A 15,360-nucleotide genomic window follows, 5' to 3' on the forward strand; every position below is an offset into this window, starting at 1 on the left:
GAGGGGGGCAGCTGAAAAGCCCTATTTTCTCGGTCAACATCTTTGTTTGTCGGGCCCTGCCGCGGGGAAGAGGAGCGGCGAAAGCCGGGCGGCAAGCAACCGGTGCCCCCATCTCTTTTCGGGGCCTTCCTCCCTCGCCTGCGCTTCCCGGGCGCTGTTTCTCCATTCTCGACGGGTCTCCTTTACCCTTCTCGGCTGGATATCTCGGTTCTGGAGATCGTCAGTGGGACCGGCCGGGGCGAGAACGGGTGGGGGACTAACGCAGAGGAAACAACAGGTCTGCCTTCTCGCCTTCCAACGCGGTACCAGCGTCTTGCTCTTGGGATTATAAATGTTTGAACCAAGACCCAGGAAACTGAAAGGAGACCCTCCCGTTGGAATTACTAGAAGAGAAAAGAAGGGAGGCTTTTCTAAATCCTTCACAAGAAAGCTCGTGCCGTTTTCCCATGCTGTCCATACTCTGTTTAATAATGCGATTGTGACCTGAGTGGAATTTATGAGCGATGAACTATTGAAGCTTGTTGCAACACTGCGTCAGACAACATATTTTTTTTATCCTCAGCATATGATTCCCCCATCCCAGCTGTTGTGGGACCTATGGGCCATTAATAGAGGGATGGGAAGCTGAAACAGTTTATTTTCACATTCTTCTGTTCTGGAGACTTGGCTGGTTAGCTGAAGCTGTTGCTGCTTTTTACTGGATCTGCTATTTTCTTGGCAGGTTTATTTGTTTTCATGTGCATGGGGTGTTTCGATTAAATAGACATTGGACTAGAGCTGAATGGATGCTTTGCAATCTGAAAGGTTCTTGAGGGTAACAAAAAATTACTAAAAACAGAGAAGAACTGGTACTGCAGGAAACCTGGGGCCCGTTTTCCAAGCCTTTTGATTTTATTGAGCAAGGTAAATAACTTGGTGATGTTGAAAATATAGGGCCCATGATAATCATGCATGAAAGTGTTGTGAAGAGTGTTCCAAGTCTTTCACGGGGTTGAGAGGTCCCACTCTAAGGTTCAGAATAAGTTTAATTTTTCTTTAAAATGTTCAGGTACCAGTGCAAAATTTAAGACTGAGAACAGACTTGGTAGTATCTGAGAGGTTGAGAGAACTATTTCTTCTCATTTGCCTTAAGTTTTTGTATTTTTGCGATGTTGAGAGGCTGTCTGAAGAACTTTAGAAGTCTTACTTTTTCAGTGAGACTGTGAAGTAATTAGTGGGTTTTTTCCGTGCTTTTTAAAAAAATTGATGCATTAGCCTCTTGTACGTATCTGTTAGGGTCTCTTAAAAGTTATTCCAGGTTAACACTAATACAGTATTTACGTTTGCATTGTTCATTGTATATTTTTGCTTACCTTTTATTATCCACAGTGACAGTTTCTACCACTTCATAATGATTTTTTTTTTTCTTTTACACTTCCTTTACACTTGTGTCTCCTGAACTGGACTATTTGGATTTAGCATAGACTCTTACCATGGACTTTTGACAGCCAGCGTAAGCTTGAAGTGCTGTTTTAGATACTATCTTTGTATATTTCAAGTGTTGGAGGGAGCAGAGAATGATTCTTAAAGTATGCCATGTATCAGTTACTGGTTTAAGTGTATAATTTTTGGTGACATGCTGCATGCCTTATCTTTATTTTTTTAAAAAGATCTCAGCAGCAGTTTACTCTCAACACAAGTATAAATCAATTAGAATGAAATCACAGCTGTAAAAATCTGGTTTTGCAAGAAGTCAAAAGATTCTCATTATGAAGTGATGCCTTGATTAAATTGTTTGTATACCTTTTCTCCCGCAGTCTTAATGAAATAGTGGCAAATGCTAAGGTGTTGGTAACCTTTGCTGATGCTAATGGGATGATGGGAAAGCTAGCTTGGTATTATGGGTAGTATCCAAAGTTGCTTTGCTTATCCTGTTTAGATTTGTTTGACTTAAATTTATGGTCTCTGTTTTATCTTATTTTGTTTCAAGATGATGTGTGAGGTGATGCCAACCATCAGTGAGGCAGAGATTCCCTCTGGCGGAAATGGAGGCCATGGTTCAGGTTCCCCGTTACAGTCAGATGCTGATTCGCATTTTGAGCAATTAATGGTGTCCATGTTGGAAGAAAGGGATCGCCTTCTGGAAACACTAAGAGAAACTCAGGAGACGCTGGCATTGACCCAGGGCAAGCTCCATGAAGTTGGTCATGAGAGAGATTCCTTGCAGAGACAGCTCAACACTGCACTTCCACAGGTACAGACATTTTGAAAGGAGTAATTTTTCAATAATTTTTGTGTTATTTGTGGTATTTTGTTGGCTTTTTGTGTATTTAATTTAATGCAAAGTCAGGTTATGTTAGAGGAAGATCATTCTAGCATAGCACTTTCTTGAAATATCCGCTGGTGCTTGCTCACTTAGAGAAAGGTATAAGAGCAGTGCAAGCAGGGAACAGCCCTTTCCCTCCAGCATGCTTTCCTGGTTTCTGGCATTTTTTGGCTTAGCCTGAGTGTGAAGTCATATATATCTGTATCCTTTTGTTTAATAGAACTTGATGGACTTTCTCTGTTGCTAGTATTTTTTCAAATGTTTCTAACTGCCTGATGCATTCATATGCTTAAGATTTACATATAGGCCATTCTGAGAAAGAAAACAGACTGTTCTGATACCATTATGGATTTTGATTGAAAAACTTGAAAAATTTAAGAATGCTACCTTGTGAATACATGCTGAGTTGTCATGGCAGTGTAGAAGTCCAAGTGTGTTATTTAACTCATTTAGTTCCTTTTGGGGAGTATGGATTTGTTTGGATGTGGGTGTTTGTTTTTTGCCTTGCTAAGAGTTACTCATTAGTGAATTCTGGAGGATGCAGTGCACCAGCAGACGGCATGCGGGGCAGTAGCGTGTAGTTAGGAACGGTGATGCGTGTCTGCAGAACTTCTCGATCTTTATCCGTTTAAGTTAAAAAGAATACAACTGAACTTTGAACACTTTGAAAAGCATTTGGTTGTAAGCAAAGCAGAGGCCACTTTCAGTTCACTGTTGATAGCCTTACACTTTCTAGCATGGTTGGTTGTTGTCCCAAGTGTGTAATGATGATGTTATACTTACATACGTTATTCCAAGAATACTTATTATCTTTACAAATGTTTACATATCCATAAATACTGTAGTTACTGTTTATACCCTTTAAAACAGTGGCTTTAAACCCTTCTGTTTCCACTGCTTATTATAATGTAATCACTGTATGACTCTTCGTATGTTAATTGGTACTGGCAATTACTCAGGGGTAGAAACTAAAAGGTAATACATGTTAATCTAGTTCTGTTACAGTGGTATGATGGAAATCGGAAAGGAGAAGTTTCCAACCTTTGCTGCTCCTTGTAGTAAATCAGGCAAAAATAATTCTTTGTATTTTTGTTATAATAATCATGGCTTCTCTTTAGCTGCTGCTTCAGGTCTGCTGCATTAATGGATGCCATTAACCAATGGCATGATCTGTAAACTTTTATACCTCACCCAAGCTCTAAACTGTACTGTACATCTTTTCCCTTTCCAGTTCTCAGCTTTCCTTCCTAAATCCAGTAAGCTACTTACATGTAATTGTGTCTTTCTACAAGATTAATACAGTTAAAAAAAAATAATCCCATTTTCAAGTATGACATAGTTTTATGGTTTCATGTGAAATCTGTAGGAAGGCAAGTCTTATAGTTCAGTTGAGAGAGAAGTTTTACTGCAATTTTACATAAACATACAGCAGATTTTTGTAGATCCCTGTTGAAAAATAGTGTTGTAATGGTGTGAAACTATGCTACTTTTGTCCTCAGTGGTGCTTAAGCTCAAATGACGGTGGAAGTTGACAATTGATGGTGCTTTCAAAAGTCAAAAATATCTTCTTCTTCTTACTACAATCAGAAATCTGTATTTCACAAGGTTTTCTTGTTATGGTAAAGAGTCAGTTACTTCACAGATGTGAATTTCTGATGAGGTGAAACAATGAGAGGGTTGTGGGTGGTGTTTTTTTAATTCTACTAAGTATTCACTAGATAAACTTTGTGCTGGCTGTAATATTTGAAATTATTAAAACTTTTTTGGTAATTATTTCAAGGTGGGCATTCTTTTGAACTACTGTCTCAAGTGACCCATTGCTTAGCTGTGGATTTCAAGGAGGGGTAGAAGCAGGATAACGTTAAATTTACTGACAACTGCATTGTATTTTTTTCAGGAAAGGGGAATTAGTAGTGTGCATTTTAATTGTTTTTATCATAGTAGTTGTTTTCAATTTAGTAGAAAAAGATGTGAAGATCAATTTAACTAGTTGCACAAATACTGGTATAATTGCATGAATTGCCTGGTCCTTATGTAGCCAATGTATTATTTCACCCTCAGACTTGGCATGTAGCTTGTATCACCTCTTCGTAACTGATTTTGGAGTAGTTTAGCTTAAAGAATATTGAATTGAATTGTTTGTGGTTACACTTGTCCTGTTTTAAATATTTAGCCAAATCAGCCAGTTGGACCATTCTGATGACTGATGGAAACTCCTTGTATAAAAGAAGTGCCAGATTGATTGCTTCTGTACCAAAACTACTTCTCTTTTTAGCATAAGGACTCTCGATTTCTAATGGCATCCCCGTACTTAAATCCTTGCATTCACCAAGTTTCTGTGTATAGGGAAGACGCTCATACTGGTGTGCATATAGTTACAAAATAGCAAATCAGCGCTTGTGTATTTGCGCATGTTGTAGGTTATAAAAGTAAATGCCATTTTTCTGCAGGAGTGATGCAGATTCTCTGAAGTGGCAGAGAGGTAGACTTTTCTAGAGTACTTGTAGTGTGGTGGTCAGTGAGCAGTTCAAAGGCATTGGTTCTAGCCCACATAAACCTGAAACAGCTCTTTAGAGTAAGAAGACTTTCACTGTGAATGTCTGATTCACAGAGAGAAGAGCAATGTAGATGTGCTTTATCCGTTACATTTACTCAGAGTAAAACTGACAAGTTTTTCTTGTATGGACAGCTGGAAATGAAAAACATCAACATGGTCTTGATAAAATAGCTGGATTCTTGGCAATGCTTTTTGTTTTCTGGGAGTTACCTTCTGTTACAGATTACCCTAGTCAAACTGTAATCTGACCTTGGAAGATGAACTTGATGAAATCAAATTGCTTTGCAAGAACTTAATTTGATTTTTCTTCCTAGAATTTTTTACAGAAAAAATGAAAATTAACTTTGTGAACTTAGAGAAGTGTTATTTTAAATGTAAACACATTCAGTTGTGAGTTAATTATGATCTTAGTGGATTGAATTATGCTATGTGTTCTGCAAAATTCAAGGTTTGTGTAATACAACAACACTCTTAAGATCCATCTTAATCTTGTATTTCTTATCTATTGGTCTTAAATTTATAATCCTTTATTTTCATTTCTATGCAAGGTAAATAAAGAGTTTTTTCTGTATTTGTGATGGTCACGCTCAGAATTTCAGTATTCAGCAATATATGTATGGGGGCAGATGAGAACTTTGTTAGAGGCTATGTGCATCTGTGTAAATAAGAGCACTGTGCTGTAATGTGGAGTTAAGTGTGGGGGGAGGGAACTAAAAAAGCTGCCTATAATTATGGTTTGGCTTCAACTTTACTAGGTTGCCCGTTTTAACTTGCGTCTCCAGCAGGCTGTCTTTTGTTGCATTCTAGCTATGGGAAATATTTATCACTACTGCACACTTGAATTAAAAATAGTGTGTATCCATTCATATTTGAATTCAATAAAGTTCAGGTCTGTCTCTGTAGAATGATGCTCCTTAGACAGTCTCAGAGATGCTGTTTGATGTCTCACATGTGAGAAATATCTAAACGCTTGGTCTGAAGACTGCCCGTGTGCTGTTTTGTAATGATGAACGTAAGGATTTAGCTGCCATTTTAATAGTGGTGTTATTTGGATTTCTTCCAGACAAGCTTTAAGTAATACAGGATGTCATAGATGTAGAAATGAGCTTTTAGATTGTGTGGGATATGAAGAACACAGTTGCAGAGAGTACATTAAGGAGAGGGCTTGCCAAACTTTGCAGCAACTGAAATTTCCTTAGCATTTTGTGTCACTGCATTTACAGTATTCATAACTGTTCAGCCTTGAGCTGACATAGCTTGTACTTCTTACTTTAGCAAGATGTGGTACTGACTTCTAAATGAAAGACATGAATCTCGGCAGAGCACCATGTGGCCAGGAGTAAGAGATGCGAAAGGATTTCAGATGTGCAAATGTATGTCAGAGCAGACGGCCTCTGTTTCTGTCATCCCATTCTGACAGCAGAGATGAACGTGACTTTCCTTTGTTTTTTCAGACAGCTGTAATTTTAGTCTTGTCTATGTTGAGTTTCGGTTGCTAAATCTTACTTGGCTCTTACTGTTAGTAAATTACTGGACAGATTTGTCTTTATCTACACTACTTTGAAGTCAGCTGGAGATAGGAGTTAATGTTCAGAATTCCTCAATGACAGTATCAGTAAACCTCAACTTCCCTAACATTTCTTTCTCTGCAAGGCATAGTAACACAACTTTTGTCCAAAACCTTCAGAATAGGAAGTTACCTGGAGGTGTGCTCTATGATGGGGTCAAAAGAGGAGTAGCTACACTTCAACAATATGTTGGAGTTTGAGGGCCAAGTCTCTAGCATTTGTTCTGACTTCTTTGTTTCTCATTTAAATACATTTGGGTGAATTTGTTTATTGAAACATCCCACCCCTCCCCAGCAGACATCTGCTTGCCTATTGTTAGCAACTTGCTGTTTATACTGTACTTAAATTTAGGTTATCTTTATTACAAATAGACATTTTAGCTAGATTAAATTTAGAATGAAAGCCGCCTTTGGTGAACTTTAGTGCTGTTATGATGTCCCATCAGTCCCTTTAATAAGAAGATTTTATGAAGTCTAAACCGATTGTTTTTATTTTTGGTAGTTTATTTGTAGGAAGAATGTTTTAGTGACTTCCCAGAAATGCTTTCTGTTTGTTTTCAGTCGTGATTTGTGGATGTAGCCTTGAAAGATGAGCTAGTGATTATTTTTTCTTACTTTTCTGTTACTATGTACAAATGTCTTGATAATGGCTTTATTACTGTTTGGTGTGTTGTAGGCTAACTTGCAGTCTAACAAACAGGCTGGATATAAGCTTGGGTGAAAAGTGCTATAATCAAGCTGTTTTAAAAATGTATGGTGTATTTAAACCAGGTGAACTTCACATACTCAGCTATGCTAACTTGACTGTAGCCTCTGGTACACCAGGTAGTGTTTATTTTGGTATTTTGAGAATTCTTCATCTGCAAGCCCTTGTATTTTTCCTCTGTTCTTTTAAATAATGTAACTAAAGTCTCTTTTGAAGATGTTTGTTAGCAAGACGTAAAGATTCAGTGTGGCTACATAATTGCAATTTCCATCTGGATGTTAAGGAAAAAAAAAGAAATTCTTCAATAAACATGAATTAAAACCACATTTTCCCCCCACCCCTTACAGGTTCTTAGTGTTTTAACAGCCACTGGTGTGTGACTTGAGTTTCTCTTTTCTGGTATTTATTTAGGAGAGATGGATGTTGGTTTTACTTCCTATAGGATTTGATCTTATGAGAAGCGGCTGAGGGAACTGGGCTTGTTTAGCCTGGAGAAGAGAAGGCTGAGGGGAGACCTCATCACCACCTACAACTGCCTCAAGGGAGGTTGTAGAGAGGTGGGTGCTGGTCTCTTCTCCCAGGTGATGGAGGATAGAACAAGGGGAAACGGCACCAAGCTGTGCCAAGGGAGGTTCAGGTTAGAGACAAGGAGGAAGTTCTTTACTGAGAGGGTTGTCAGAAGCTGGAACAGGCTGCCCAGGGAGGTGGTGGAGTCACCATCCCTGGATGTATTTAAAGAGCGGGTAGACGAGGTACTTAAGGATATGGTTTAGGGGGTAGACAGGAACGGTTGGACATGATGATCTCAGAGGGCTTTTCCAACCGAGCGATTCTGTGATCTTAGAATTAAGAGTACATATTTTGTGTTAACATATGTAGATCCCTTGTAGTTAAGTCAAGTTCTCTAACAACATTGTTTTTAGAGAGAACATTTTAGTTGTCTATCGGTAATTTTGATTTTTGTACTTCCTAAGTTAGCACTGCATCCCAGTGCTCAATTAATATACTTTAACTATATATATATATACTCAATTAATACTATATATATACACACACACATATTAAAAATATACTCAATCAATACACTTTAACTTAATTTTGCTTTTTTAAAAATTTTCCTTCTTTAAAGGAATATGATAGAAGTCATCAGGTAAGCTGCTTTTAGCAATTTAGGCAGCTTAAGTCACTTTAAGTCTGTAAGGCTGACAAGTATCTGTTGACATATATTAGAAAATACCATAATCTCTAGTGCATATGGATCTCAAGGTACAAATACAGAGAAGGGATAAGTTTGCATTGTGTGTGTCAAGTAATCTAGGTGTTCATAACTTTCCAGGTGTATTTTTTGTTAAGTCTGCCTGTGAATTCAAGTGTAAACAGAGAAGCGTGTGGCAATTCTTGCCAGGAAAAATGTTTTCACATTCTCCAGGCTGAAAGAATTTTTATTTTGCTGTTGAGTGGAGTGAAGTTTTTTATCCAACTGGACTTTAACAGAAATGTATGGAAATACCGTTTCTGCATTTTGTAAATTCCAGATAATTGTGTAGGGAGCTGAGTCCTTCTCTGTAGGTCACTGGAGGAGATTACTCTCCTAGTCCATGCATTCAGAATTGGAGGAGTAGTGTGATTGCAATACTTTCTAAAGTTAATGCTTGGTTTCGTTCTGATGTGTTGTTTTCCTTTTAGGTTCTCTGTAAATCGATGTGAATGGTTGGTTAACTTGTTTTTTGCCTATGACTTTTATCTATTTCAGACTTTACCTTGGGTTTCATATAAACTCTACTGATAATCAGCTCCTTTTCTTCTGATTGGCACGACGAGGCTTTGTGGCCTGTTCCTGCAGTGGCTAGAGCTGTAGCATTATTTTTAGGAAGAGACATTTTGTTGCTTAATTCTGCTATTCCACAGTGGCTAGCCTTGAATTTTACTCTTATGTTTATGTTCATGTCTACTCGGGATACATTTTTTTGAGCATGGTAGTGAGAATCTTAAAGAATGTAATTTTGGTCACATCTGAAATATACTGTGACTTTTGATGGGTACATATGGATAAGAACAGTCAACATATCTTTTCCTGTCGTTCATATGATTTATTGCTATGCCTTTAGAAATGCAAATGTTCAGAAATATAGTCTTTTTTTTTTTTTTTAGAAATTCTATGAAGTGTTCCAGGATTCCTTAATGAACAGATCCTTACACTACCAGTATTAAGCATAATTAGATATTTTCAGGGCAGATCTTACACAAGAGCCATGTGGAAAAAAGCTTGAAAAATTTGATGTGCATATCCTTCAAGTTTTGTTGGGGATTAAAATGAACTTCCACTTGAAAAATAAGTGTTTGCTCCTTGTTGTGATAAGAAAGTGGACAGCCTTTTTTTTCCTTACTTTATTTTCTTCCCCCTGCTCCATTGAACAGTAGTCTCTATTTGGATATGCTCTGAGCCATGCTGTGTTGTGCTTTACTGCTATTGCTAGTACATGGTAGAGTCTGGTATCTACTGTATATAGTAGATATATATATATCTACTATATACTAATTCTGTATCCCATCTAATTGTCTAGAAATATTCTGCAGCACAGTGCTTGCTTTTTTTTTAATCATACCTCCCATATAAATGCATATGCAAATTTGGTTCTGTTCAGTTTAAGTGCAAGGAAACATTGTTTTTAAATGTGTATTTACCTTTTATAAAGAAGTGCAGGGTAGAATATCTGGTAAAAATGAGCAAAGAATGTTGACCACGGCTTAATAAACTCTTTTCTGTTGAAAGAAGTGAGATTTATTTTTTTTCACACCTCAGATCTACAGAATAGGGCACAGTATAAAGATGTATTTATATAAGCTTAGGTAGCTGAATAATTTATATAGTTTAAAAAAACCAAACCCAACAAAAACACCCCCCCGCCCCCCGAAAAACCGAAAGCCACCTGCATTTTAAACAAAGAATTTTTGTGTTGACCTGTATGAAGTTTAGACTGGCTCAGTGTGTAGCTGAAAGATCTAACTATGAGTGTCCGTGTAAAGAAACTACCTTGCAGTTGATGAAGTTTATTAATCTTTGTCGTCTCAACATTGACAATTTCCTGTAATGAGAAATGGTGTTTGTTTTGAATGACTTGGAAAGGAATTTTGGCTACTCAAATCCTTGGTGTAAAAGCTAAAACTTCCTCTAATGTGCAGAGGACTTAATCAATAAAGAGGATCGTAAATTCCTGTTATATTAATGGTACTGGATCTGTGGTTACCTCAGTAAATAGGAACCAATTTTATTAAGCTGTTTTAGTCCTATTTCTGAATTTTCAAGTGCAATCATGAAAGAAGCCACTGAAAAAGGAGAGAGAGAGATCTGAAAGTGGAATTGCTTGTTTGTTTGATTGTGTGCTTCACAGAATACTTGACAGGAAAACCTTCTCAGTGAGTAAATAAAAATGATTTTTGAAAAAATGAGCGAAAAGGGAAGTCTGCTGTATACATCTGGAAGGACTTCGGCTTGATCAATGGCAGGGTTTAAGTTGTGGATTTGTAGGTTTGAGTTGTGGATTCTCAAATGTCTTATTTAAGCCCGTCACAAAAATAATTTAGCAGTGTGTACATTTGCCGATAGAATGTCACAGTCAAAACTTTCCTTTTCTTTGCACCCCTATCTGTAAATGGGGAATCTGCTCGCTGAAATGGTGCTCTGTGACATGGTGGGGTTTATGGGTCTCTGTTTACCTCAGTGAATAATACTGGACTTAAATTCAGTTACTAGTTGCACATTTCACTGTAGTTTGTCCTTGAGTAAGACTCATGGATTTACTCTTTTTCTATTTTATTTTTATGTTCTTTAAGGTTTTGCTGTGTATTGTATTTAAAGTCCTAACTGACGTATCACACTTGAATCTCTTGCTTCTACTAGGATTTAAGACATAGGCTACCTTTTGTGTTTTAATTTGGAAAGCCAGAAATAAAAAACTTTTGACCCACATCAAAGGTTATTTAAAAATTTAAATGGGATTCTCTTGTTCAGAGTTACTTGTAGCAGTAAAAGTTTTTCAGATAATCTAATTATGGGTATAAGGGATGACTACACCCGAGAGACCAAGACTGGAGCAGAAGAGCATGTATGGGGGCAGTCCTGGATGTATGGGTAAATCTGGTTGGGCTTTTTGTATGTTTGTGTGTCTTAGGTAAACTTCTAACTTCTGAATACCTCCTCAAAGCTCTCTCTTTGACATAATACATTTGGGTGAATGACTAAAAGATGCTTCAGAACAGCACTGATTTTTTTTTTTCTTTCTTTTATTCCTGAGTAATATATTTTTTATGCACTGTTACCACCTTTCTGTAATTCATGGGAAAAGGCTTGGAAGGTCATAACGTTCTTTGAGCTTTGTGTTGAAGAACACGAGGCAGGTGCATCTGGTAATTTATTTCTTGTAGAACATGCAGTTTGAGTTTTCAGAATGTCTCTTGAGGGTGTGATTCAGCAACTTTATCTTCCCAAAGCTGAACCTTTGTTTTAAGAAATTTGGAATTACTTTACCTCATGTAAAGTGGGAATGAAAAAGCTTTTTAGGATTTTAGCTCTTGCTGCTTGTCCATGCAGGAAAGAAGCTGTCCTTTTCCCTTCCTGTAACTTGTGCTGATACTTACATTGGTGTCACTCTGATCCTTTGTTGGAACTGTGGACTTTAGGGACTGCATAATGCTCTTCTGTATTTTGTGTGATGGTTATCAAAGGTTAAATCCTGGGAGGTAGAGGAGAAACAGGCCCAGCATGCCTTTTCTCTCGACTAAGCAGAAGGCTACAGGGTTTCCCAGTTGCATCATCTTTGCCTTGTTTGTAGCCCAGTGTGGAAAAGGAGCTTCTTCTCTTCCTCAGACCAGGTTCCTCACCAGTCCATCTTTTTCTCCAACATTTATTTCTGGTTACAGCGTATTAACAGACTGTCCTCGTCCTTTTTTTTTTCTTTTTTCTTTTTTCTTTTTCCTTCTCTGCCCTTTTTAGTGTTACTCACATCCCTGGTTTTGTTCTGTGATGTAACATGCTTCTTGGTTCAGGTAGTTATGAATTTTGGCACTGTGGATTATGGATATCTTTTGTGGCAGGTAAAAAATTACTTTGAACATTAAGAAAAGCTTAACACTCCCCTCCCCCATGAAACAACTCTTTGACAATTTATGTTACTGAGTTATGTTTTTCTGTATTTAAATAGCAGACTCGTCTGTTGTAAGATCTGAAACTATATTTTTTTTTTTTTTACATGGGCATTAGAGTTGCCTTTATTTGTAAAAATGGAACAACTTTCCCCAGGAACGGTCCAGTTGCATTTTTTCTGAATATTGCAGATTTGGATATACTTAGCTTCAGTTAGCCCAGTAAATTCACTTAGCGTGTAAACTGAGCTGATAAGAGTACAAAGAAACAGAAAAATAAAATGTAAAGAGCCTGTAAGTCGAATTTCCTAAAAAATGTCCTCATTGAGTATTACTTGCTTAAACAAGTTTGAAATTAGAAGAGTGAAGTGTTCATCACTTGGCAGAAAAAAAAATATAATAGGAAAGCACTGAGGGGGGAGTACAAGTTGATGCTTGTTTAATGGGGTGGCTTGGCCAGCCTTATTCAGATATTCCCAAGCACACCCTTCTACCGTAATGTGAAAAAAGTACTTTACAACTACTAGCCACAGAACTCAGCCTGACAACCAGAGGCTGAGATGAATGATTAGAGCAGGGCAGGGCAGTGCCTCAGCTGCTGCTTACAGTTTTTGCCAGCAGAAGTGTCTTGTCACTGAAATAATCATGCGTGACGGATCTTGTCCTGGGTCTTATTTCCAAAAAAAGTGAAGTGTTAGTCATGTGAAGATTAATTTTTTAAACATGCTAGAACTCAGTGTTTAGGATTAAACAATTTTTAGTTCATAAAAACCATAGGAATTTAATATGAAAAGTCAGCTGAGCCAGAATTGTGCAATTTTTTGAGTGCAGTATGTTTAGAGTTGATATACAGAAAAATACTTTTCTTTTTTGTTTCCCAAAGAAGCTGACAGTTGAGCGCTGCTTACAACTGAAAAGATCTTGCTATATCTTTTGTAGTAGCTGCTAAACCTCCATAATTAGAGGTCCCAGGAAAAATACTGAACTTGTTAAATTTTCTCAGCATATGTTGCAGTTGTTTTATAGTTCAGCATTTTTGAGGAACTGTGTATGCTATGAAATCTTTTATGGGATCCCGGGAAATCTTGACCAGCTTAATGTGGAGAGGAAAAACTTCAATGGAATCTCTACAGTGCCATATTAAAGATGGAGACTGGTTTTGTCCCATACCTTGTCAAACTGGTAATGCAAGATTCTTCCTCTTTAATTAAGTGCAACTGTATTCTCCTATTGCCATAGTGGGTATGGGTGTGGGTGGGTTTCTTCACTGACATGGACTCCAAAAATGGAGATGCCTAAAGCTACAACTAAGAAGTTGTGCTGCTGCTTACTGTATTAGTTACTAATCAAAATAGACTAGGCTAGGGGTGCAGGAATGTGGTAATTCACATTGCGAAACCCTTTGAATTTACTGGTTCAGAGTGTAACTAAGAGGCATTTGTTTTTCCACCACCACCACCCCTCCTCCCCCTGCGTACTGCAAACTTATTTCTGTCTTAAGGTAAACTATTCTTCTGCAGTATTGGCAGTTGGATTGGTGGAGTATTGGAAGGGCTTACTCTTGCATTGACCAGTCTCAGCAGACACAGTTCTGTGTGACGTAGCTAGACACATCCCAACTTGAAGATCCAGTTTTTCAATGATGACTACAGTTTACCTAATACACATTTTAGCTGATCTTGTACATTTTTTCCAAGTTGAACCAGCTTGGTATGGTTTTGAATACTTCTGTGCCATATCTGCCCTTTCAGGGTACGTATTCCTGTACATCCAGGAGCAGCTAAGGTGGAACTCTGCATAACCACCGCAAGGAAAAGATTCTAGCCGTGTGATGGAAGAAGGCTTTCTGCCACTGCTGCGTATGAATAATATGATGCTAAGTTTCATGCAAGTCTGAAGAGCTCTTCCGTATTTTTCCTATGCTTGCTGCTAGGCAGCTTTTATCTTACAGCTCTTGTAATGGTTCTGCTTCTGGACTTCCTTACTCAGAAGATTGACCTGAGTAGGGTCAACTTTTTAAGAAGTATTCTACAAAGATAAGAGAAGAAAATAGCTTAAAACTAGAAGCTGTTGTTTCTAGTTAGTGTTCAGTTTTTTTATTTCTTGTTAATCCTCTGGGCATGCTGTTAAGTTGCAGGGTTTCTTCCCCAGTTGGCTATTTAGAGAAAACCTTTGGAGGGGCAGGGAGAAGCCTGCAAAGGGCAGTACTTCGGTATAGTTCACTGGTTTGATACATAATCTTTGATGCACATCTGTAGCCTTAAAAGCAGTTTAAAAGTCTGTGTTAAAAAGGCTGTGGTAAAAATGGGTTGTGTCCACTCTGGGTTATCTGAAAATATACCCTGTGTGATCTACCATACTTTGAACAAGCCTCAGATGCTGGCAATGATTTGTTAAGATTGATGAAAAGATTAACAAACTACTTGGAGAAATGATGGATTCTTAATCTTTCAATGATCGCAAGGCTCATTTCCCAACGGAAGATGCTTAGCAAACTGGAAGTTGTTAGACCTAAAGAGAAGTAACTGAATGAAATTCTCTGACTTATTTAAACTACTTCATGTTCTCTTTCCTTAATTTCACAGACATAAAAAGAGGTTGGTTTAGCACTGAAGAAAAGAGGATGCAGCTGGGGCTTAGTTTTGACTTGCGGCAACTTTTTTTGTAGAAATCATTTGTTGCATATGTGACTGTTGAATTCCCTGTGTTGTATGTAGGTATAATTAATGGGAGAGCTTGGAAGATGCTCAGAGATTGACATGTGTACTCTGCAGTGCAAAGTACAGTCTATAATTGGTGATTGTTGGCTCTCCAGGGATGCACAAAGATACAGTTTTGCCCCTAGTCTTGTATATATAGCAGCACTGTTTTGCTGGGTTTAGAGAAAATTAAATGCAAGAGTGTAAGCGGTAATGATTTTGGTAGTCTGGGTGGTTTATACAGGTTGTAGTTAATGATTTGAAGGTAGAGAGCTCTTGTTCACCTGCCTTTGACCTGTGCTTTGCTCTGTACTAGGGCTTACAGGCTCACTTTCCAAACAGTTCTGTAGTGTGTATGAAGTTTGAGTGTTGATTAGTGTGGTG

General features: G+C 37.8%; 1 protein-coding gene across 1 annotated transcript in view; it reads left to right on the forward strand.

Moving 5' to 3' along the window:
• The first annotated feature begins 390 nt into the window (after positions 1-390).
• PPFIA1 (protein tyrosine phosphatase, receptor type, f polypeptide (PTPRF), interacting protein (liprin), alpha 1) overlaps positions 391-15,360 on the forward strand; it is a 58,163-nt gene continuing 43,193 nt past the window's right edge. The window contains exons 1-2 of the mRNA XM_010192864.1: positions 391-903; positions 1,970-2,233. Coding sequence (XP_010191166.1) covers positions 1,970-2,233 — 264 coding nt within the window. The 5' untranslated portion in view covers positions 391-903. The remainder of the gene's footprint in view (positions 904-1,969; positions 2,234-15,360) is intronic.

The sequence above is a fragment of the Mesitornis unicolor genome, unplaced genomic scaffold (genome assembly GCF_000695765.1).
Source record: "Mesitornis unicolor isolate BGI_N332 unplaced genomic scaffold, ASM69576v1 scaffold111, whole genome shotgun sequence".
Taxonomy (NCBI): domain Eukaryota; kingdom Metazoa; phylum Chordata; class Aves; order Mesitornithiformes; family Mesitornithidae; genus Mesitornis; species Mesitornis unicolor.